This window comes from Apteryx rowi, unplaced genomic scaffold, assembly GCF_003343035.1.
Source record: "Apteryx rowi isolate R43461 unplaced genomic scaffold, aptRow1 scaffold_9, whole genome shotgun sequence".
NCBI classification, from domain to species: Eukaryota; Metazoa; Chordata; class Aves; order Apterygiformes; family Apterygidae; genus Apteryx; species Apteryx rowi.
Window position 1 is genome coordinate 2,189,204 of NW_020451204.1, and position 25,340 is coordinate 2,214,543.

At 45.7% G+C, this 25,340-nt stretch overlaps 1 protein-coding gene across 1 annotated transcript in view; it reads left to right on the forward strand.

The window, feature by feature from the left end:
• PLXNA4 (plexin A4) overlaps nt 1-25,340 on the forward strand; it is a 438,326-nt gene that overhangs the window by 338,224 nt on the left and 74,762 nt on the right. The window contains exons 9-13 of the mRNA XM_026091208.1: nt 5,998-6,198; nt 14,370-14,466; nt 17,904-18,094; nt 24,186-24,337; nt 24,997-25,114. Of these exons, the coding sequence (XP_025946993.1) occupies nt 5,998-6,198; nt 14,370-14,466; nt 17,904-18,094; nt 24,186-24,337; nt 24,997-25,114 (759 nt within the window). The remainder of the gene's footprint in view (nt 1-5,997; nt 6,199-14,369; nt 14,467-17,903; nt 18,095-24,185; nt 24,338-24,996; nt 25,115-25,340) is intronic.

Here is a 25,340-nt window from a genome sequence, read left to right on the forward strand (position 1 = left end):
TGATTCCACTTTATAACCTAATAACGTTCCCCGGTACTGTTCGTGTAAATTTTAAATATAATTTTATGATGCTAAGAATTAGCGGTGTAATAATGTAAACACAATGTGAACTGTAACTCACCCCTTTCCCTCCCGCATTGGGAAAGCCGAGCTCATTGCTGCTTTGTTCTCCAAATTATCCTGGGGCTGGAAAGTTGTGCTAGAGTTTAAAAGTGATTCATGGAAGGAACCAGCTTGTCAGCCGTGGAGCCCCAAGTCCTTTGTTTGCAGCTATGCAGGGCAGCTGCTAAACAAGCATCTGATCCGGACCAGCTGGGTGTCGCAGCCCTGACCCAGGGTGACCAGGCTGAGGTGTGAGACAGATGTTCAGGCAATGTGGGCCAGGCTGTCCCCACTGCCCCTCATCGGCCAACTTGCTGTTYTCCTTCCTTTCTCCAGGTGAAACCTGATTCCTTCAGAGTCAGTGACACCCCCCAAAATCTTTTCTTTTTTTTGTTTGCTTATGCCTCTCTCTCTTTCTCTCCTTCCTTTTCTTTCTTCCTCTAAACTGTTTGCTTTGTTTTGGTTTGTTTTTAATGATTCTTAGTCTAATATAACTAACAGAGTATACAGACACTGTGGTATATATATCTTCATAGAGGCCCAATCCCTGGCTCTCAAATCTCATTCTCTTTGTTTGATTACAGCACAAAGTGGAAGGGTGAAAAAGCCATAGCAGGTGCAGGAAAGATGGTACACTGTAACTTAGCAGAGTGGATAGACAAAAAAAAGTGTGTTTTCCTCAAACAATATGTGAGTAAATAACAATCTGAGGATTACTTCTTGTGGGCAGTGTGAGGTCCCAAAGGGCTTGAGTGAGGAAGATATGGTCCTCACTTAGATTCGCTTTGCAAGCATATTCCTTCCAGGTAAGATGACTTGGACAAGGTACAAAGATGATTGTTGAAGGAGGGATATACAAAGGAAAGTCTTAAAAAAAACTTTGAAGTTGAGGGTGAAGAACCAGAATTTGATGGCAAGAGAAAAGTGGAGCTGGATGCATTTAGATGAATAGTGGAGGAGTGGGTACTGGTGGCTGTGTCTGATCTGGAGTGGAGACAACAACTACTGTATAAGGGAATGGAACGGTGCTAAGGGTACRATTGCAAAAATGGCAAGATATAGAAACAGGGATAAGCAACTGATTTTGCCTTTYGGGACCCCAATATCCCTCAGAAACTGTTAACAGGTGGATAGATCATTGTATCAAACCCTCAGGGATGTTTCACCTATTCCCATGTAGGAATAGATCAAACCCATTTGCCTTTGGAAGAATGAAAAAATCTGCAATGAGACTTGAGCTCMTGGTTCTGGCCATAAATAGTGACAGAGCATGGAACTATACGAAATAAGTCTGGGCAAAACCCCAAAAGACTATCTCCCTGCCCCATGCAATATCACAAGTTTGTCAAAGATTCCTGCAGGCTCCATCCCTAGGAAAGGATGATAACCAGAGCTTCTGGTCAGAATCCAGCTTTGATTGGAAAACAGCATGGTGAAATTCCCAGACTTCATAACTATATATGTATAGAGTACCATAAAGGAACCAAACTAATTAGGTCAGTGTTAAGCCCRCATAACCTCAGAGAGATTTCAATCCCCCTCTTAGCAGACTCTTCATGCTGGATCTCATTGGGGACTCACTCAAGTACAGCAGTGAGGGTGGTAATAATGTGTACGTGAGAGAAGAGGAGAGAGGGGGTTCTCATATTACTGAGACTTCATTATTTCTGCAAGCTACAGCAAAACACATTTGCAGGTATTCTACAAGGAGTTATAAATAAAGAAAATTAAACTACCATCGACCCAATGAGTACAGCCCATTTCATGCAGCGTTTTCACTGAAAAACAGTCTATGACTTGATAACTGGCAAAATCTGGGGATTTGAGGTGTGTATCACTGCTGATGTGAGTAAAAGGCAAGGGTGGAGGATGTTATTTTAAAGGAACTGACTCATTTGAAAGCTTTTAAGTAATAGTATGAACCTACASACACAAAATGAATCAACAGGAGTCTGCTTTCAAATGTGTTGCCCTGCTACATTTAAACTGGATTTTAGCTCCTCTGGAATCTGAACCAGCTCCCCTTACAGTCAGCAGGAAGGCCTAATTATTTATTAGTTACTGAAGACAATCGGGACGGGGTTATGCTCTCCTTGGTACAGTTGTTTGCAGTGAGTGTTTTTGCTTTCCCTATATCATGTGAACGCTGTTCTCTTCCAGCCAAGGTGAGGCACACTGCAGATGAAGAGAAACTGTCTATGCTGGAAAATGCCCAAACCAGCTCTTTTTTAAGGACCCTTCCCCTTGGGWCCTGCTGCAGGGTCTGCTCTGAGCAGGCTGATGTCTTGCCCTTAAARATACCATCCTGAGCAGGCACCTAAAGCTGACTGCAGCAGTATTTGGATAGGGCTTGACATGGACTGCAAAATRAGTATTACACGTGAATTCGAACTCAGAGCCTTGTCCAGGCAGTGAGGTTTTATGCTGTACATCATCCAAAGAAATTACTTTTTTTTTTCTTCTTCTGTTTCAATTAAGAAAGAACATTAGGTCAATCAGATAAAACCACATTGGGAGGATTTCCTCTTTATGGCGCTTGCCTCTTCAATTATCTATAATGAACTTCCTCACAGCACTGCAAAGCTTTTTATATGCAAACGAATCCTGTTTTAGGGCTGCCGCAATCACTGCTTGCTAATGAACTTGAAACAAGTGTTATCGGAAAGGTTACAGCACCAGTGATGGGGGGAACAGGGATAAGGCTAGACAAGAAAGACCAGCCTGGAGAGCTGGGATTGGCCTGCAGGTAACATAGTTTACTATCTTCAAGCCCCATCCTCCAGCCTGCTTCAGAGGCTTTTCTGTTTGACAGACATCAAGCAAAATGCCCACTCTTGGGAAACAGCTGCTCAGCAGCAGATAGGGCTTTCCCATCTTCCTGTCCCAGTGATCCACTGTGCCARGGTATCCTCTTTCCCAACCCCCATAGCTGGGKGAAAAGAAGGATGTTGTCAAGGTTAGTTCTTATGCCAGAAGAGAAAGGATCCAGGACATGTTGGGTGGGGAGTTCGGCCCCAAGTTGTCCCAGCTTCCCTCTGTAACCCGAAGCCAGGCACAGAGAGCACCTGGCCCTTCCATAGGTAGCCATCAGCCAGGCTTGCTGCAGAATCAGAGCCAATGCAGAAGGCATCTGCCCCATCTCACTTACACATTTTTCTGCATCGGCACCAGCTGAGGGCCTGTGGTGGATTTTTCATTGATACCCTGGCATAGATTGCAGGAGTGTGTGACTCTGTTTGGAAGAGGCAGGTGAAAGAGAAGATTTGAAGGAATGTTGAAGTCATGCAGCCCCAAAGGTGCATTTATRCATGATGTCTGCTGGAGCGATTGCAAATGGACACTCTCACTCCAATTTCAATATAGCCCGTACCCCTTCTTCCTCCGCCGTCTGTTTTTTAAAGGTCTAAATCATCCTGGTTTAGATTATGCCAGGGCTGGAAAAGACTCCCTACGCCATCAAGTCTCATCCTCTTGTCAGGAAAAATGCTTCTATGACACTTTAACCATTATGTTTCAGCGTTAGTAGTACCCTAGGGATAACTCATCATGGGACAGGATAACAGCAAGAGCAGGGAGTGTTGACACAGGATGTAGCTCCTCAAGTATTCCTCTGGGTCAGACAGCCTCTTTCCGCACTGACCATGCCTTGTATGTGTTGGGGCATAAGGCAATACCCACTACTTAGATACTCAGCTTCCTGGGGACTCATCACCTGTGACTGCTTGGTGACTTGGTGCACAGCACCAACATCCCCAAAACAGCAGAAAATCACGTTGGTAAAACTGATTCCTGCAGGACARCACCACATGGATTCACCATCTCTAATCCATATGTTGTCCAACAAGGTTAACATGATGGCCCATGAAGCCTTAGCCCTTGGTAGAGCATAYTAAGCTAGGTCTTGTGTCTGATTAACACAGTTAAATTGACACTGAGYCCAAGCTGTTTTGCCTCCATCCAGCTCCAGTGACTGTCTCTGCTGTCCTTGTTCTGGCGTTAGTCTGGGCACGGCCAATTCAAGTCTGCCAGCAGCTGTCAAGCTGTTAGCATTGCCATGTAAGTGCAAATGAGAAACCAGGTTGCCCAGAGGGCTGTTCAGTCTGGCATCCCCACCTGGACAGACAGAYCCTCTTTGGGGGACCAAGAAAGGCTTCTGGACTTCACAGCATCTATGTGCTGGGTGGTTGCTGGATTTTCTTCCTGCCCCTGGCCATGGATCAGCTCACACCCACAGTGTGATGATTGATGGCTCTTGTAATTCTATTCCTGGTTGGTGTAACTGCAGATGTTACACGTCTAATCCATTTCTTTATCTTCCTAAGCTATTTGCTTCTGTAAGATGTTTCCACCATCTGCTCTAACAAGCTCCCAGGCTCTTGTAAGCCATAAATTCCACTTGCAAGCCTTTCAGTTGCTTTCCCTTCTCTCCAGCTCTGGATCAGTCATTTTCTTCCTCCCATCCCTTGCCCACGCCTTCAGGTTAAGCTTTCACATCTTTCAGCARTTTGCTGTCTTCCCTCGTACAGAATGGACCTGGCCAGGGACCCCCCTCAGGGGCTTGCTTTATCATGGGGCAGGACAAGCTGAAAAGGTGTTGCTCTCTGGACTAGACAGGGTAGCTGTGCCATCACAGTACTGCTGTGCTCTGCAGAGAGCAGGCAGTGTGCCAAATACAGTGTAAAGAAGAAAAAGTGGGGACAGGCCTTCTCTTGGCACGTAGGAGTTGAAAACACTTAAAAGAGGGGACAGTCAGATACTGACAAGTGATTGAAGTGTTGTACCTTATGCACATGGCATGCACAGTCTGTAGCCCAGTGCAGTGCTTGTTTAAGGATCCCATTTTATGTCATGTTGCCTTCRATTAGCTGGGCAACATTGCAGTAATTTCCTAACGGGCTGATAGCTTCCTAGAATACATGAATTTGTCAGCTTGCAGYTGCCTGATTCATTGTGCCATTGTATGATGAAGAAGCTGTGCTTTGCTTCTCTAACTAAACCTGCACAAAATCACTTGACTTTGAATCCAACTTTCTGCRTCGTAGCTTTGGGTGCCAAAATTCTGCTGGTGTGAGGTACCCATCATCCACCAAGAGGCTCTGGGTTAGGAACATCCACTTAGCATCGCTCCTTTGGTAAAATTATCACTGGCCTTTCCAGGGGATCTGCACACAGTGGGCAAGAGCTGTTTCTTACTGCTTAGGCAGAAATATTAGTTATCATTCTGGAGTGATCCTTTTTGAACAGATTGCCCCAAGTATAAATAGAGATAGGCCTATCCAGAAATTTTGCTGTAATATATTTCCCCTATGCCAGAGGGAGCTTGTAAGCGGGAGTTGAATCCATCTATAATTTCCTGTCCCCTTCTAAGCCAAATCACTCTCTCTTATAAACATCCCAGACTCTGTGGCTTATAATATGTCTTGCTGGAGCTAGCTGGGGCTGTGCCTTTAGTACAGTGGGTGCATTGGTTGTTGAAGAGGCACGGAGTTATTCTTGGATTTTGTTTTATTCACTTCTTACATTTTGGTGTTGTGACTGGGCTAAGTCCTTGCAGAGGACAGAATTGCTTTCCCATTAGTTGATTAATGGAGGAGGTATTAAAAAGCATGAGAAGTAGCTTCCTTGGGTCCAGCAGGTCAAGGGACTGCAGTGGGACAGAGCAAAGGGAAGTGGGAAAGGATGGTCTGTAAAAGCAATCCTTCCTCACCTGTTTATCTGAGCCTTCCTGGCAGTGCTCCATGAATACCCTTGTAATAGGCTGAGGTTTGGGAGGCACAAAGGCTTTGTAATCGGTTGAAGCGAGGTGTGAAGGCAGAAGGTTGAGAAGCATCAAAAGTCTCCACCTGGGGCTCAGAAACCTGTGTGCTGACCTARTGCGGTCTCCTCTCTCCCCAGGACTGTCCCCAGCTGCTGCAGGCAGAGAAGATCCTGGTGCCRGTTGAAGTGATCAAGCCGATCACACTGAAGGCCAAGAACCTGCCCCAGCCGCAGTCGGGCCAGCGAGGCTATGAATGCATCCTGAACATCCAGGGCAACGAGCAGCGGGTGCCTGCCTTGAGGTTCAACAGCTCCAGCGTGCAGTGCCAGAACACGTCGGTGAGCAAGTCCTGCTGCCTGGGGCGTGTGGGAGAGACATGCAAGGGCCAAGGAGTGCCTACAGCACTGTCCTGATGAGATCTTGGGTTGTGCTGCTCCTCCTTTTACCTTACTGCCGGCCCAATTCCAGCCACGGTCAGGGGATGGCTGGGTAGTAGCTTGCAAACAAAGACCAAAAGAGCTTTGCTCTTTAGGTCTGGCTTGTGGCAACCTACCGTGGTTGCTCCTGCCCATGGATCCCAATACTTGGCCATGCTGGAGCACCTTAGCCATGACCCATAGACATTATTCCAGGCTCAGCCTGCCTATTTCCTCGCAGTGCTTCATCCTTGTACTGTGGTTATAGCGTGACGCTCCTGCAACTTCTGGTGAGTTCCAAGCAATCTCACTGCATCAACCTCTAAGCAATCACATCTCACCACACCACTTTCCCTTCTGGGGAAAGGCAGTGTTAGATGGTCYTGGACATGTTATATGTTCAGAGAAGCTTTCAAAAGGACTAGTGTTCACATCAACACTATTGTGTGAGGGGACTTGGTGATGGGACATATAACCCCATATAAACAGCATGACAGATGCCAGCATGTAATGGATCCAAAGGATGGTGAGATGTTAAAGTCTTGAGTCAAGCCTTCCCCCAGCCACTGACTCGCTGCATGACCTTTGGCTGGTTCCTTTGCCTCCGCACACCTCCGTTTTCCCATCTGTAGTGCAGGACAAGTAATCCCTTTCCCAGGGAGTTTATGTGAATCACAGTGTTGTCATGATAGTAATGCCAGTCTTCAGGGGCAAACACTGGCATCTGCCAGGAGCTGTGCATTTTGTGGTGGTGGTGTCCTAGCACTGTTTCTCAGGAGGTTTCCACAAGACTCAGATCTCCCAGACATTAATTTGAGTCATCCTCCTTGCTACTGTTATGAGATGATTTATTAGTCAAAGAGCTAATTACAGGCTTTAGCCACTTCACTGCTGCTCCACCACTCCATGCCGGGCAGCTCTTGTTAAAATCCATCACAACATATTCTGCTGCATTAAGCAGTATGTTGAAGATTATAGGCAGTTCATACATTTTACAATCTGTTTCAAGCAAACAACTTCCCAACAACCCTATCGTATATGTTTCTTTGCCTTTCTTCCTCCCCTACTATTTTCATTATTGGTTAGTGACCTGTGAATGTCCAAGTTCAGGATTTCACAGAAATGGATGGCTTGAGAAATTAAGAAGGCATTAAACACTTTTTTTTTTTCAGATTTATTTTACAATGGTGAAAGTCTGTAGCTAAAGGAATATTGCATGGATCTGGGCAGAGTCTATGTGTCTGTCCATAAAACTGTAGCAGCAAAGAGAGCAGCCAGCCTTTAGAGTCACAGATTCTGTGAGATATGGAGGCATGAGCACAAGTTATCTCAGAACAGTTTTAAATATTGTTGGGCTGAGAGGTGAACTGACTGCCTTAACAGTGCTAGAGATCTCAGTGTCCCAGTCTGTGGTATCCAACAACTGAGCTGGGTTTTGAGAAGTAATGATGACTGTTCCCATGTTACCTGTGCTTTCAGACATGCACTAACTTTGTGCCTCAGCCCTGCTCCAGAGATACCTCTCCAGCAGCCAGGGGTGGCATCTCTTCTCCTTAGCTTCATCTGCTGTGCCTGCCCCTTATGCTTCTCAGTCCCTGTGAGTGGTGGGTCTGATAGACTGTGCTCTCAGGAAGAGGACTCAGTCATCCACTTATTTCGCTTAGGACTTCTTCACAGGAAGGACTGCATACTCCAAGACACTGACAGTACCTGAGACCAGAGCAGTTGGCTTCAGTGCTCCCCTTGAGATGCATTTGCTGATGGGGAGTCTAAGTGCTGAAACAAAAMTGGGTTGGCCTTAACATTTTTTTTGATGTAGGAACATTCAGGACTATCCCTGCTGTGCGGGGTGGCAGGGCTGAATATCAAGCAAATGCCAAGGCATGCCATGATCTTGCTTCTATATGATCTGTAGGATGCCTGCCCCATGTGCAATGTTTTGTGGTGGCTCAGGCTGACCCCTGTCTTCTCCTTGTAAGGAGGTTTATTTTGGAATAAACTTAACCTCTCCTCTTCTCTTCTCTTCTCTTCTCTTCTCTTCTCTTCTCTTCTCTTCTCTTTCCGTGTTTCACTCTCTGGTTTATGCTTGTTTTTTTGTTTTTTTTTCTGGAGAAATGGTATTAAGCAGATACTGAGAGAAAGAGAAGTGAGAGAGCCAGACAAAAGAAGGAAGCATTCAAAAAGAGAAAAAAAAAAAGAATAACAGAGAAACCCTCACTCTTAGCAGGTGGCAAAGGACTCAGACAATAAGGAAAGAGTTGTGTATATATATCTCCATCATGATTATTTCCTTCCCTGTCAGAATTAGCATTCAGTCTGGAGCCAGTGTGATACAATGAGCCACAGAGTCTGCTCCGAGGGGTCACCTGACACCAGAAACAGCTCTATGAGCTTGTTTGCAAATTGAATTAGCCCCCTTCAACAGAGCTTTTTACTCAGCAGATTTGCTGCATGAGACACTGAATGTAGCACCTGCATTGCAGACTTGGAGAAGGTCCAAAGAGGGTGGGAGGATGTGTTATGATGGTGTGTCCCTAAAGGGATGCTACTCTGCCAGCAGATCTTTCTGTTGGTGATGCATGCTAGACTAAGCAATCATTCTTGGCTTGTTTTCCTCCAAAAGCCTCAAGATCCATCCCCCTCCTTTCCCCCACTCCCCGTCATACAGTAGGCACTGCTGAGCTCAACTTCAGATCTTGCAGAGTAACTTCTGCAGAATGCAGACGTTTTCCTGCATTTATGCAGGCTGGGATCAGAAAAAAGGGCCTTAACTCTTGCTCTTGACTGCATGAATTTACATGGGGATAGTTGAGATCAGAACCAAGTCCTTCCATCTTAAGCAGGAGTTTTTTAAGTGTTTCCAAGTTCAATTAGGAGATGTTCTAAGGACACTCAGGTGGGACCAGCCTATTTGACTGTCTGTCAGTAACATCATATCCAACACTGACAGTGCTTGATCCAGTCAATAGTCAGTTCTGTGTCTCTCCCTGGCTTTCCTGGAGATATTTCATTCGATGACATCAATAAATCACTGCAGGCAGAATGCTTCAGGACAATTATTGTTCTTGTCAAGTGGTCTGAGCCTCTCAGCTCTTGGCTTGGTCCTCTATCACACCACCCAAGGCACGCAATTATCACTCAGAGAGACCCTGCCTGCCATTCCTTATTGCACTTACGATAGCACTGCTGACAGTCTAGACACAGAGTGATGGGAGAAAATGAGAAGGAGGAGAGCTAAGGAGGCATACAAATAAATAAATTAATAAATAAGTGAAAACGTCAGCAAGAATGGCTAGAACTTCTAGATCTGTTAGGCCAAAGACAAGCTCTCCATGGGAAGCACTGGGAGCCTCAGTACTTGCAATCGCTAAATGCTGGGGCAGCCAATACAGCCATCAAACCTTCAGCATGAGGAACAGGGAGCAGGGTAAGAGGCTGCCTGTGTGAGCATTGCCATGGTCATTGCCATTGCTAGCTTTGGTGATCTAGGCATACGTGGTCTCCTGATGGGAGCCTGTTTGCTGTCTGGCCTTGGCACACGCAAGTGGCGCACACTGATTTCTAGCAGTGAAAGCTCTGCTGATAATTTGGCTTAAGTCCCTCGTAGCTGTGAGACCCAGTGTGTTGTGAGACCCAGTACTGTACAGCTGAATTCTGTGTGACTTAGGGATAGGCAAAGCAAATGTGTTATATTGGTGACATTATTGCACTTGAGCAAAAGTTCTCAGGAGGATTGGACTCTGTGGTGTGGCTCACAAGGAGGAGGAGGTGTGGAAAAGCAGAGAGCCCAGAAAAAAATGAACTGCTATTCACACAAATCATGGAAAAGCACACTTTTGGGTGCCCAAAGGAAGATGAGCACAGGGATAAGGGTCATACACACAGTTCTCAATTATTATGACTCATTATTATTATTATTTATCTGCATTAAAATAGCACAGAGAAACCCTAGTCACAATTTGGGTTCCATTGTCCTGGGTGATACCAGGACATAAAGATTCAGTCCCAGCTCTGGCAAGCAAAGAGTCCAAGGAGACAAGATAACTGTGGGTGAGGTTTCTGCCTCCAGTCTATGACTGGAGAGTTGACACACAGGGGGATTAAATGATTTGTGCAGGTCTCACAGTGGGTTGATGGCAGGCCCAAACCCTAATCGTAAAAGCAGCTCTTTGTGCTGTTAGGGAAAACAGACTAACACTGAAATAATACTAAAACACTACAGGTCTGCAGATGTTTTCCCGCTATTCGAAATGTTGGAGGTACAAGGGGGAAACATCATGTTAGTGCTCTTGGTTTATTGCTCTAGTCGTGCCCAAGCCAAACTACCAAAGGGTTTTGCCTAATGATACAGACTCCTTGTAGTATGCACTGAGCATGCACCACTGTGAGCCTGCAAACAGCAAGGCTCAGATGCTTGTGCAGCTGAGCTTTGCTAATGAAAGGTGCTTGTAGTAACGGTATGTCCAGAGGATCCTGGAGGAGTTTACAGCTTCAGGGTAGGCATGGGTTTACACAGAAATATGTGCAAGTCAGCAGAACTGGTGACCCGTGAACAAAGACTACGTCCACYATGTCCCGCTATTGTCTCTCTTGATGTATTTAAACACAGGTCTCCTTGACTTCCAGCGCTTTGCCAGCTGCAGACACTGGAGCAGTGTCTCTGTTTCTGAGTCAGGAGAGGGGCAGAGATACTGCTGATCAACTGCTCTCTGCTGCTATCTCACTGCCTGTCCTTGGGCAATTGCTTTGATTTGCAGATTGGAATTTGCCTGCAATTTTGCAGACTTAGAGGTCAAATTTACATCTTCTGAGTAGTTTTGCATGTGCTGGAGAAAACTGTGCAAGGCAACATATAGACACATCCCTAATGGTGTGAATGTTCCTTGCAGAAGTTACCAGGAAGCACTGACGTTAATCCTGGAGATCAATACACTGTCTTTTTTTATTATTTTTTTTTATTTTCTGAAACATATTTGTGTCTTATTGTTAAAGCTGAGCAAATCCCTTTCAAAGACTCTTATTGAGCTCAGAGGGCTTTGAACAGGGACCACAATGGGCTGGCGGCTCCTGTGGTCTGAACAGGATGCAGCATTTACCTGCTGTCACTTTGCAAATTGCTCTGCTTCCCTGCAATACAGACCGATCTCTGTCTGAGAAGGACAGGCATGGCAATATGAACACCCTTGTTGCCATCCCAGCTGGCTTTGTCCCCGGAGCTCTTCCATGGGGATCCCATTGTTTATTCCCTCACATCCGTTTCCAGTTCTGGATCAAGTTTGCTGAGTTAACAAGTCTAGTATGTGTTTGCTCCCATGGCCGCCGACAGATAAGATCTGAAATACTAGCTGGGTTCCTGCTGCTGGCACTTCGATCCTCAGCGGGATGAGAGCCTCCAGGGGACTCCAGCTGCCTGTCCCTTGGCAGCCCCATCTAGGCTCTGCTAACAGCTAAATCCCAACACACACACATGAGGATCTATTGAGGCAGAAAGTAGCATTTGTCAGGCACTTGCTGACTCAACTTGTGACTTAAAATTGGCCAGGGGTTCGGTATATGTGTTCTTTCCCATTTTCAGTCAGCGTTTGCAAAATGCTGTGTAAGACAGACATTAGCAAAGCTCCTGAGTGGCAGAAGATTAATTATCTTCTACATTTCAGGTGCTCTCCTTCCCACTCCAGTCTCCCAATCCTTGCTCCCAGCTCTGCAAAGCTGTGCTGTAAAAAGTCAGTGTTGTGAGTCCAAGCGGCTCTGCATCATCTTGCAACTTACTGGCAGTGACACCGAGAAGTGTCATAAAAATGCAAATACTGAATGAGATTGGTGGGTGCAGCCCTGTTGTATGGGGCTCTGCTAACCTTTGACTGCTCTTTACTTCCATGGCAACCACAAAGCATATATCCATAAATACCTTACAACTAGATCATAATCACAGGGTCCTGCAGATTACTGGCTAATTGTGTTTAGTTTGTCCAAAGAGAAATTACTATCCAAATAGCACTCACTCTGCTGTAATGAACAGAAATCATCATAGATGGTTTACTCTGCAATTATATGGCAATTAGTGGTTGCAGAACCTACCTCTAAAGGCTCGGAGCTTTGGCCTCTCTGTGGAAAACCAGGCTGAGAGTTTCAGTGATGGGAACCTCTTCTATGGTCTCTAAGACATGCCCAGCCTAACCCGACAACTTATTGAATTGCATTTAGTCTCTTACTGGGAAAACACCTTTTTCTTTAGAGTGTGAGTTTGTTCTTCTGCAGATCTCTGCACAATAGGAGATTCCTGATCTCAGACGAGTAAATCCGTGTGTGCTGCAGTCAGAAAAATGAGGGAGCATGAAACGTTTCTCCCATTTCTTGCCTTGTTCCCATTCTGCCTTCAGCAACCATCACTGCRATGCTTCCTCTCCTGTCCTCTCCCATTTGGGGACTTCTTGGCTTTTGGTGAAGAGTTGGAAGAGGGCAACGGGATCTGATGGGCCAGTAGATGAATCTTGTGTGAACTAGCCTATGATAACCCCAAATTTATCTGAAAAAATATACTAAGCACCATGTGTCAGAGGACTCTCGAAGTGGAGGGCTAGAAAGGGCCTCCAGAGATCAGCTCCCATTTCCTTCATTAAGCAGGATACTTGTACCCTGACTCTGCCTGAAAAACATGTTAAAGTCTGTCCAACTCTCTCAAAGATTTCTATAGATTTCTTGATATATAATGTTGGAAACTAGATATCCCTTACTCCAGCTGAAGCCTCTCTGGTTCTGACTAGAGAAAAATAACTGCCTCCTGGGGCTTACATATGTAACAAATTCAAGCTAGCGCATCTCCAAATGAGATTTGCTTGTTTTTTTGGCAGCAATATGGCATTGTTGATTCACAATCTGTTTGTGATCTTCAGTAGTCCCCAGATCCTTTTCTGCAGCACTGGCCAGCCACTCCAGCTTTATATTGTTTGCATTCATTTCTCCTACTGAAGAATACTTAGTACTTCTCTGTATAGAATTTCATCTTGTTGATTTTGGCCCTGTTCTCCAATTTGTCAAGTTTACTTTGAATTCCTAACCCTGCCTTTGGATATTCTTGCAACCACTCCCAAAGCAGTGCTATTCACAAATTCTCTAAGTATAGTCTGTTGCTTGTCATCCAAGTCAGTAGTGAAAATACTGAATAATACCAGACCCAGGACAAAACTCCCTTTGAAACACCCTCCCAATCCAACAATGAATTATGCCACTTGTTTTTTTTGACAGCTTATGCATATGGCTTATGGTGGCTTCTTTTAGATTGTATTTCCCCAGTTTGTTTATGGGAATCTCCTATAGGACAGTAGCAAACATTCTAYTGAAATCAAGATAAATCACATCTACTGCCTCCCCTTTATTCACGAAGCCATTAAGCCTGTCAAAGAAGGAAATTACATTGGGTTGACACAATTTGTTCTTGACAAATCTATGCTGGCTGATTTTTATCACCTTATCATCTTGCAGGTGCTTATAAATTGATTGTTTAATAATTTGATGTACTTTATTTCTGGGAAGCCAAGTTGGACTGACAGGTCTATAATTACACTGGACCTCCATTTTCCCCTCCGTTAAGGTTTTCCCATGATATGTTCCACTCCTGTTTTCTGAGACCTCACTCAGCTTCCAAGAACTTTGAAAAATAACACTAGTGTTGATAACCTTACATATATACCCAGCATCCACAGAGCACGCAGCAGAGGCATATTTGGATGGCACATCCACAGTGCAGCATATACACCTCAGACACGCACTCAAGAGCTGACATAATATAGTTCAGAGATGCACTCAACAGCTGGAAGGCGTATTTCCAAGCTGAGCCCCACCACATGCAAATCTGCTTTAATCACCAAATATTCACCTAATGGCAAGCACTCATAGGCTATTGAGAGAGGGGCATGGCTTGCTCCACTGAGAACAGCAAGTTTGAGAGCTTCCTTTGGCTTCTTGCAGCTAATGGCAGGTGACAGCTCCATTTTTCTTGTTCAAAGCTTGTGGCACCACCTTTTGCCCCCTCGTCGCCCCCATCTCTGGGCACGATGTTAGTTTGTGTATTTTTTTTGCTCTCTCGCTTCTAGTATTCGTACGAAGGGATGGAGATTAACAGCCTGCCGGTGGAGCTGACGGTTGTGTGGAACGGGAATTTCAACATTGACAACCCAGCACAGAACAAAGGTAAAGAATTATTTCAACTTGTCCTTGGAAGCAGTAACCTTAGCAACGGGCCACATCGTTCCCTATACTTAACAAAGCAGCCRCCATCTCCCTGTGCTGTCTGGTGCATACTTGTTCTCTGCACTCTGCAAATTACTAATTTTTTTGTGCTTTGTGTTTCTTTTTTCCCCCTTCTCTAAGAGCACCTAAGAAATGTGACTTGCCCTCCTACTTGCATTACTTTCCCTCTTTCCTCATGATCTTTGCTTCACCCCACATTTTTGTGTCTTGTTTCTTTGCCCCCCCTTCTCCCGCTTTCTCCCCCTCTTTATTTCTCCTGCAGTGATGCTCTTCAAGCTAACACRCCAGGAGATCGGGCACTGTCTGCTTAGAGGCAATGTGGTGATGAACAGGGGAAGGCAGAGGGGGTGGAGAAAGGCTGTGGCTTTCCAGTGGGAAAAGGCTGAATGAAATGTAATGATAATGGCAAATGACTGAGACCCACCTCCTGTCCAGAGCGTCACTCCATTTAATTACTGTGCACRGCAAAGGACTGATATGTCTCTCACAGAGGGGTGATTGCTTGTCCAGCCATGACCCTGAGACAAGCATTTTCACCGGAGATGGCAGTTCCATTCACATCCTCTTCTTCCTGCTTGCCTGTTACCCTCAGCCACCCCATGGCCTTTTCCCCAGGCTCCCTCTCCTCTTGGTCTCTCTCCATATTTACAGCTCAGACCTTCAGTCTTTCCTTCTCATGCTACTACTTCTCGAAGTTTCTTCATCCCTTGCTTTATTTTCCCATTTTCTTTCTATCTCTCCCCTTCATGTGCTCCCATGCTCCTCTCACCTCTCTTTGCACCATTTCACACCCACCCTCAGGCTGAGGAGTCCTGGGTAAGATTCCCACYGATGCCACATTGAAGCTGGAGAGCAAGACGGGAGGCAACTCCTATCCCTGTGCCATGACCTCCTTCCCCTCCATTCTCCCCCCGCACCCAATTCCATAGTGTCTTTCTCTCTTTTGGCTCCCCTTTAYGTTTCTTCCCCTGCCTGCTGTCAGGGACACAGCAGCTGATAAGTTAGTGATAGGCAACAAGTTCTTCTGAGCAGACAGTTGGCTCATAAARAGCTCCCTCCTCTCTGCTGGCAGCAAGTTGGCAGAGATACTCCTGCTCATCTCTGAGCAGGCAATGAATGTCAAAGCTTCCCATGCAACCCCAAGCTGCCCAGACTCACATCAATACACAGAGGAGCAGGTAGCAAAGGATCCTGGTGCTCAGTGAATAATTTACAGAACTGAAGCGTGAGTACCTTCCCATGTCCCTAGAGGAAGGACAGTGATAGAGCATGCTTCCTGTTCACGTACCCTGTCTCTCATCTCTTCCTCTTGAAGGGGGAAGAAAGCTCCTCACATGTTCAGCCCACAGCTCAAGCGGTGGCCAGTTGTGTGGCCACAGTTGGCTACCCATGCCTGACCAGGGTTAGAATAACTATAAAAGGGCATGCACTGTCCTCCCCAAAATTGTGGCTCTTTGAGGTTAAATCTACCCTGGTAAATAAGACAGGCCTGAGACTCTTCTCTGGCCCTGAGGGCAAGCAGCGTGGCACAGCCCATGTCCTTTACATGGTTTTGGGTTGCACAGACTAACATCCTCCAAGGCAATGACTAGAAAAAATTTGGGAAGTGGAGCTGGCCACAGACCGTCCCAAATAAATAGTTTATATGAGACCGTTATGTTTTAGGGCAGGAAGAGAGCTTAGCCATGTGTGCATAGCAGTACTGCATGGAACCACGCCATGCGGTCCCATGGCCAGAGAATGGCTCCTGGGCTGCTTTATTTACTAGCATAAAAGTAGTGTTTCAGAGCAAGCACAAACCCCTGACAGAGCTTTTGACAGTGTCTTAGACAAGCAGACTTTCTTCTCTGGAAAATAGAGAGGGAGAGACAGGATGCTTTACCTGAACAATGGCAGAAGTAGGACCAGAACCAGTGTCCTTCAAAGAGCAGTTGTACTGAGGCACCCTGCTGCTGAGAAACAAGGAAGTCACCTCTTTTAAAGACAGCAYCAGATGGGCTGGGCTGGTAGGAAAGACTAAACTGAACAAAGCCCACCAAAGTGTCTGCAGAGATAGTCATTGGGACCACCACAAGCAGAGCATCTCAGTGCATTTGAGGGAATGCTCTRTGCAACAGCAAACTATGGGGGGCTCTCTTCCAGGAGGCCTGCRGCACGCTGTGATTGACAGATGTTTTGCAAGCTTTTCTTGCACCCAACTTGGAGAAATAAATAGTTACCAAGCCTTTTTGAGTGTTGGTCAAAACTTACTGAATCTGGGAGGGAAACAGAGGTAAAGGTATTAACTGACAGCCAGTGCTTTTCAGCACAAATGTCCAAGGCCTACGAGTTTTTGGATTGTGTGTACTAAAAATTGCAGATGAGACTTTAGCCACCTACTGACATAGCAAACAGAAACACAAAGCAAAAATCCTCCATCTCACAAAGAAAACTACTAACACCCACGCAAACCATRAAAAAAGATGCAGTTTGAAAGCCTGGATTCTGCTGCTTTCAGCCTCAAAGGGGAAGGTTTTGCTATCAGTCCCCTGTGCAACCCAGGCCTCAGTTTACACATCTGTAAAATAAGGATAAATGACAAGGTCTTGTTTTGTAGGAGGACTGCAAAACAGCTGAGCTTTATTTGGAAAAGGCTTTGACTGCTTCTAATCACATATTAGCAGCCCAAGACTGAGCTGAGCATTAATCTTTGGTGTCTGTATTAGAGGAGGATCAACTTAGTACTTCAAAGTGTAAACCAGTCTGATTTTCTGGAACAGAAGAGGGAAAGGCTGATTGCAAATCCCTGTATTCATCCTAATACTGAGCCATTCTGGATTTATTATTAGCTCTTAGTATTTCTGTTAAGCGGGGAAACCTGAAAGACATTACCTTAATACCGAGTTCTGGGTACTTGTGCACTAGAAAAAATTCCCCATCACCAAGTTTAAGCTCTGGGTAGACCAGGTTTACCAGTCCCATTTTAAAACGGAGATTTGAGGCTGAGACTGTTTAAGGTGGCAGTGGACATTATTCGGGCAGTTTATGAAAAAAGGAAAGGACTGAGGCAAAGTCACTGCCCAAGCATCCTACCTCCCAATCTCCTGATCACAGCCCATAGCATTACCAAGGGCAGTATCCTTCCTTCTGCYCTCAGCTTCCCAAAATATCCTGCACAGGGGCAGGACTCTAACAAGGGCAGTTTGCCTCACTGATGATGTAAGCATTTGATCTCCCGTTATTTGGTCCCCTCCTGCCCCAGGGATGGGCAGCCCAGCGCATGTTTATCGGTGACCATTTCTCCCTTCGCCTGCTCCTCATTTCTGCCCTCCGACATCCCACCATTCCCCCGTGCCATCTGCATCTCTCAGGTCCTCTCTGTTTTCCTGTCCCCACAGTGCACCTGTACAAGTGTGGGGCCATGCGTGACAGCTGCGGCCTGTGCCTGAAGGCCGACCCGGACTTCGAGTGCGGCTGGTGYGAGGGGCAGAACCAGTGCACGCTGAAGCAGCACTGCCCGGCCCAGGACAGCCAGTGGCTGGAGCTGTCCAGCACCAAGGGCAAATGCACCAACCCCAAGATCACCCATGTAAGTCACCAAACTGCAAGGAGCTGGGGCGTTCCCTCTCGTACCCTGTTCTTGGTTAAGTTTTCTGCTTTGTCTTTGATTTGGTGAGGGCAGGCCAGGGCTGAGCTCTTCTGGGTCAGGCAAAGCCCTAGGTATCTCTGGGAATGGGGGTCCATGGTGTCCTTCAAAGTCAGGGGCACAACGTCAGGTGTCTATAGTGTAGGAGTGAGCGGGGTCTCAGAGTTTCCACCACAGTCCACTGGGACAGAAGTCAATGGCCCAAGCAGTATGCTAGTACAGTATGAGAAACCCTGGAGCAACCACACTGCCCACAAAGGGCTTGCAGATGTGACATGAAGCCTTTCAGGAGACCAGGGTCTTCTAGAGGAGCAGCTGAAGGGGAGACAGGATGCTCTAGGAGACCTCAAATGGATTGAGTGGCAGTAATCAAATGGAGCCCAGGTATCTTTTGGAGCAGCCTCTCTGGCCAGCCTAGTTGAGAAGGAGATGATGACTGATCCCAACACTGTTTCAGCTTTGCTGATTGGTGAAGGAAGAGGGCAGGCTGTAGCCCATGCTTCCTAGCAGCAGGACATGGGCAAAGTCACTGTCCAGAAATCAACAAGACTCCACCAAGTTCAGCAGCATGACACTCTTCTGTGTGTCTGGCCCTGACTTTGCATGGTGAAAGAAGTCCCCACAGACCAAAGCCCTGTGCAGTTGTCAGCCTTCTCTCCTTGAAGGCTTAATAGAAGCTGAAGAAAGCAGGACCAGGCCTGGACTAAAAAAAGTTTGGAACTGTCCTGTGAAGTGATGAAGAGAGAATGAAGGCAATGTCAGAGGGAAGGACTGTAGAGTAATGGTTCGTAAGGTTTCCTGTTGATTGTGTTGACTGGGTCAAAGTGAGGGCTGGAAGAAAGGTACAAAGGGGAGATGAGGGAATAGAAAGAGCATTAGATAGAGGCAACAAAGGAAGGGAGAGAATGCAAGGGCAGGAAATGAGGCCTCTGGTCTAGAATGATTTCAGCTGCTGTCTTGGGATGCCTTTGCCATAATGAAGAACACCATTTCCAGAGTCACAGGGACAGGTAGTGGGACAAATCTGAGCCCTGATAATGGGGAGTACACCATTACGAGCTGTCCCCTGCCTTAAGCACTTTTCAATTACCTTGTCTTGATTAGCATTAGTACCTTTTCAGAGTGTCTAAGGCCTTATTTTGCAAATAAGAAAGGTAAGGAGGAAAAAGAGACAGGAAAGAGAGGGGGAAATGCAAAGGAGAAAAATTAGGCCTGTGCGGTTTTGGTTAATATGAAGTATTGGGTGGATTATTTCTCCTAGAGACTAAGAAGGACTTTGCTAATTGTATTCAGTTATGAATCAAAAGGTGTGGGCATTATGGATGAACTCTACTTGAACTGATGTCCATGGGTAAAGGTTTCATGAGAACAAAGACTGTGCAGAATCTGGTTGTCCCAGGTGCTATTGAAAGGAGCCATTCTTACCATGTTTCAATTAGTCTTCCTGCAGTCCATCAATCTCTGAAGTACTCACTGAGTTGCACTGGTGAGTTCCAGACTCATTCTGATATTTCCAACATGCTGGCCTCCACCATGCTTGCACTTACCTGTGGCTGGCAATTCTGAACCCCACCTGAACCATCTGAAGCTGCAAAACCAAACCCAGAGGCAGACAAAATGAGCAGCTACTTCTTAAAATTCAGCTTTGAGGTCTTGAAACTTAGGGGAAGTTGGGAGGAAACATCCTTCAAATCTTTTTCCCACCTCCCAGACAAGCATTCAGAAATTCTGCACAGATTCATAGAATTTAGAATTGGAAAGGTGTTGGATGACCAACTAAAGCAAAAGTCCTAAGCCCAAGAACCTAACATGCAGTAGCATACTGTTCTGAAAGTCCATCAACATTTCTCTACCATGCTCTGATCCAAATCTTTCAACTACAGTCTCTTTATGAAGAGATACCACTCATTCTCCTTCCTTCTACTCCAGAAGGGACATACTTCTAATTCTGCTGGCATTTTCTCCAACAGCTCCCAAAGCTCTAACAGATCATTGCAATATTCACTCATGAAATATTCCAAGTGCCTGGTGCAATCATAAGTAGCTCTTTGAAAGTCTTTTTCTGATCCATTAGCATGGAAGTAATCTCAAGTGACTGGATATATATTGCAGTTAATGGTATGTCTGGAGCAGTTGGTAAAAGCATGCATATTCTGGCAAGGAGCCAGGGAAATATCTGTGCAGAGGAAGGAGAAGAACCAACATGTGCATTCACACTTACACAGGCATACGCGTGTACCCCAGCAAAGAGCTTCCCACAACCTGTAGTTATTTACTAGCTCCTGAATTTATATTGCCACTCAGTGGAATTAGGACTTATAGACCTGTCCGGCTACGAAACGTTCTTTAGGAATGACAAGCTGTAGCATTAGGCTGGTATCAGGGGAGGGTGTAAATTGCGATGTGGTGTCATAGCTCCATGTCCGAAAGAGAAGGTGGAGGCTTCCTGGCAGCCTTCATCTCCCTGCTCGCGCTTCCCTCTCTGGAGCTGGCAGGTCTCGTTCCACATTTTTGCACCTGTGATAGAAAGAGGTGCCTTCTCTCTTGGTGTGAAAACAGCACGGCGACACCTTCTTCTTTGTGTACTCATCTGGGGGAGCGTGATGAGTTGAGGTTAAAAAATCTCCCACACACACCCCTGGGAGAACTCCAGGCCCTCCTGTTTTAAGGAAATAAGTGGATTTTGAAGCTGAYCTTTAAAAATTCAAAACTGCAAAGCTGGGGCGGGAGGTAGATTTTCAGAGGTGCTGTGATGGCTTCACTCTGGAAAGCTCCTGTTGGCAATTTTAGAGCCATAGTAAGAGTTTTTGAAAATCTTGTGCTTTAGACAGAGAGGGAACCAGGACGGCAAAGTTTCTACCTGAGTTTTTGTGAGTTCTGACAGGAAATTTCTGTTTCAAAGTCACTTCTAGTGCTAATGAATAAAAGACAACTTTACTAGCAAGAGATTCCTTTCTACCACTACAACTTCTTTTTTTTTCAGGGAAATGACATTAGCTGTACCAGAAAGAAATCCTCTCTTGGCACACTACAAAGATGTACTCCCCATACTAGCAAGCTCTTTCAAGGATAGGAGAGTCATAATTAACCACATACCTATCTTACCAGAGAGCTACCGTACTAGAACAAGTAAAAAACATTTGATGGCAGGGTTTATACCACAAAAACAGAACCAGAATATTTTATGGGGATCTGAGTTTTTTTTTTTTTTTATGAACAAGTCTAATACATAAGGAATTGAAAAAAAATCTGAGAATTGTGGTTTATCTTTCTCTTTATTTTGAGTAAATATTGCATTGTATTGGATACTGTGATATATTCTAGGCTTTCATTATCAGTCAGATAAAATGTTTTAGTTTTATCAGGCCAGAACTAGTCGACATAATCAAGCATTTCAAATAGAAAAAATTATTGCTTGACTACATATTTTTCAATATTTCAGAATCAAAATACTTTGTCATTTTTTGAAGATAGTTCAAGTTATCAATCTTGAGTTCCCAACTAAGACAAAAATTAAGTATTAGTTTCTCCTAAAATAGAGATTCTGTTTCGCAGTAAATTTTAGCATATATTCCTTGCTTTTGGCAAAAAAACCACAAATACCCATCTCTCTCCTTCTCTTCCTCTTCCTCTTTTTCTTCCTCACTCTCACTCTTACGTGCTCTTTCTTGCTCTTGCTCTTGCTCTTGCTCTCCATGTCTTTATAATTCTCACCTCCACAGATTTAGGTACATCATCCAAAGGTGAAATCTTCCGCCAATCCAAATAAAATCTCATCAGTCAGTTTTATGAATGTTGTGCTATTTTCTTTTAGGATTTAAATGTCTTGTTGATTCCCAGAGTAAGAATACACCTGCTGCGGTTTAGATTTTGTCAGGTCAAATGATATTTGCTTGTTTTTTTGGACCTGAGATTTTGTTTGACCCAGTTTGGGCCTGGAGCCTTCTGTAGGCTGAAGCTGCTGTGGACATTGGGACCTCAGAAATAATCAGGGCCCATCACTGCAAGTGCTGGTCTGGTGTGTGGAGTGGAGACAATAGGAATTGCTCATTCCCGCTTTGGATATTTGGGGTTGCTGTGCCTTGCTGTAACAGCACCCCTCACTATCTTTGGGTTGATTGCAAAGAAAAGGCTGACACTAGTGCTTCCTTTCTTGGTTCCCCAGTTGGGCAATCAGGGCAGGGTTTGTGTTGCAGAGGTTGTGTCTATACATCCAAAATATACAGGGCCCCCAGTACAGGTCCAAGCACCCATCTGCAGTCATCTGTATTATTAAATTGTTAACTCTACAGTCAAAGCAAAGACACACTCATTCAGGAAGTGGCTCATGGCACCAAAAATTAAATATCCTAAAATAAAATATCCTCCAGAGGTGCCAGGATCTCTCTCCATTTGTTAAAGAYGGACCTTCTAAAAACTGGCCTCTCTTGGTTGCAATTAGCCACCACCAGGCTCACGCTGGTGCCAGACTCAGTACTGGGACGCAGTCAAGAGCTCGTGCCAGTGCCTGGACTTTCCCTGCCAGCCAGACTGCTTTGCAAGGGTCTAGCTGCCAGCCCTGGCCTGGCAGGGCTCTCGGCCGATGGGTACGGACCTCAGACAGGGAATTCCCTCTTCCTGCCACTTCTCTGTGGAGCGAGCTTTGCCAACACTGGCAGATGGCAGCCATGGCATCCTGAGCGGGCAGCAGGGAATACCCTTTGAAAGCAACATTTGAAGCCCCTTTCAACTAGCCAGTCATATGACAAAGCATTTGGGCAGAGTAAATAATTGAAAGGGCAAAACCAAGATAATTACGGGCCCGCCCCTTGATTTCCGTGTTGTCTTAATATCCAGGATACATCTCCAAGGCTAATATCCACCTAGCTCTAAACAAGAGTGACAGAGGACATGCAGAGGGCTTTCCCATTTACACACCCCCTCCACATATGCCAGAAATATTTCACGGAGATACACAGCTCTAGGGCAAGGTGAGGGCATGCAATGGGAGTGCAATAGGAGAAACACACACACACTCATTGTGTGTGTGATGTGGGGTGGCTGTGGCCTTCACATCAGACCGTCATGCAGGTCTGGTGTTGGGCCAAGAGGCGAATTTCAGTGTCCAGGTAGTGCTTTGGCTCAGCTACCCAACAGAGCCACTGCTGAGTGAGACACAAATATTGACCCCTGCTAAGGTTTGGTGATGGTCCAGACTGGGGTGCAAATGTCAGGACATCAGCTACCAGAACTACTGAGATAGCCCTCCAATTTGTGCTGAGGCTCAGGCAGCTCCTAGCCCCACAAATGACCTCCTCCATCCTCCCATGCCTGCCCCTTCCCCTGGCCCCAGCTCCCCAGTCATGGTGGCTGGCGCTCTTTTGGAAATATGTGTTGGCACACAGCAATTGCTGCTGCTGTCTCAGACACTTACTGTCTTGTGTCTATTCTGTATCTAATCATCTGACACTCCATTTCTGTTGTGTCTCAGCTACTTTTTCAGATGGACATTTTCAGCTGAGTTTGTGATGCATGATCAATATCTCCCTCCAGAACAGATCAAAAGCTCCCTGTGCTTTGGACTGGGAATTTAGGGTTTACAAGAAACTAGCTAAAGGCATTTATGTCTTTTTTGTGTTCTTGCTCCCATTTCTTCCCACTGTGCCACACTCCTGCATTTCTGTGGCTCATGCCTATAGATTGGAGAGCTCAAGTGCACTACCAGGAAACCCTGCTCCCACCTAGAAAACATCTCCTACTCATCTCTGGATATTTTGAAAGCACTCAAAAGAGAGGAGATGAGATCAGGGGCAGAATTTTGGATAGCCTGTGCTTCGGCCACATGTGAAGCGTAATTAATATATTTGTGAAGGAGCTATACCCCRCAATGTGAACCTGAAGTAGTCTTGGTTCCCTCAGCTGCTCAACAGTCACAATTCTGGTGTCTTTCACAGTCAAAAAGTGGTCCTGATGCTGCCTCTTCTTTCATTGAAAGGATGCTGATGTCTTTACATAAGTGGTTTGATCATCCTTTTTCTTGACTTGTTTTTTCCAGATCAATCCAGTGACRGGACCTCGGGAAGGAGGGACCAAAGTGACCATCCGTGGGGAGAATCTGGGGCTGGAGTTCAGAGATATCGCGTCTCATGTCAAAGTGGCCGGAGTGGAGTGCAAACCATTGGTGGAAGGGTACATCCCTGCAGAGCAGTAAGTTGGGTGTGTGGCGGATAACGGGCCACAGCACACCTAATAATCATTATTGCTACCTGTGAGCTCTTTTTAGGAGTGGGTTCCCCCCACTCCAGTGCAAAGAAGATGCCATTCCCTACTCAGAGTGCAAGAACTGATAATTCCTTTTGTTACTGTATTTAAACTTCATATTTAGGTGAGCCTTACAGCATATGCCCTATGAAAAGCTTTTGGTCCCCTATATGAGTTATTCTCTGTTTCTCACATAACATCCACCACAGGTGGTTTAAATTCCTGTCTGTGGGATAGCAGTCCTGAGAAGCAGTTTGACCCAGCACCAGAGCATTTGTTAAGCTGTAGAGCTGTAGCAGGATCAGAGAAGAGAATTAAATCTGGTGGACAGAAGAATGCCCGGGGTCAGACCTCAGCGCAGTATTGCTCCATGTATTTAAGTGAAAGTGTGTTGATTTACATTAGCTAAGCATTTGCCCCACTGAGTGCAAGGAGCCACAAATCACCAGTCTTTAAAGAACAACTCGGGTCCTGGGTTTGAAAGCAGCAGAAGATGGTACAGTCYGTTCCCCAGCGGTGCAAGCTGTTGTCTGCTCCAACATCATCTTAGCCAGACTGCCAAACCATCCCTAAAACCATGCCTCTTATTCGTGCTTTCTCCACAGGATAGTGTGTGAGATGGGGGAGGCCAAGCCCAGCCAGCACGCTGGATTTGTGGAGATCTGTGTGGCCGAGTGTAAGCCGGAGTTCATGGCCAGGTCTTCGCAGTTCTACTACTTCATGGTAAGCTCCTGKGAGAAGGTCTCCTGGGCCCCAAAGGTACTTAGGCCCTTGTCACCTGTCACTGTGTCTGTCCATCATCCTTGAACATGATCAGCCTCCAAGCACTTCATTGCCATCCTAAGCACACAAAGTTTTTCCTTCCATTTTCATTAAAAAACTTGTTATGAGCAAAAAATAGCTTGCCTWATTAATGTTTTAACAGTCTAATAATAGTCCAGATTATTAG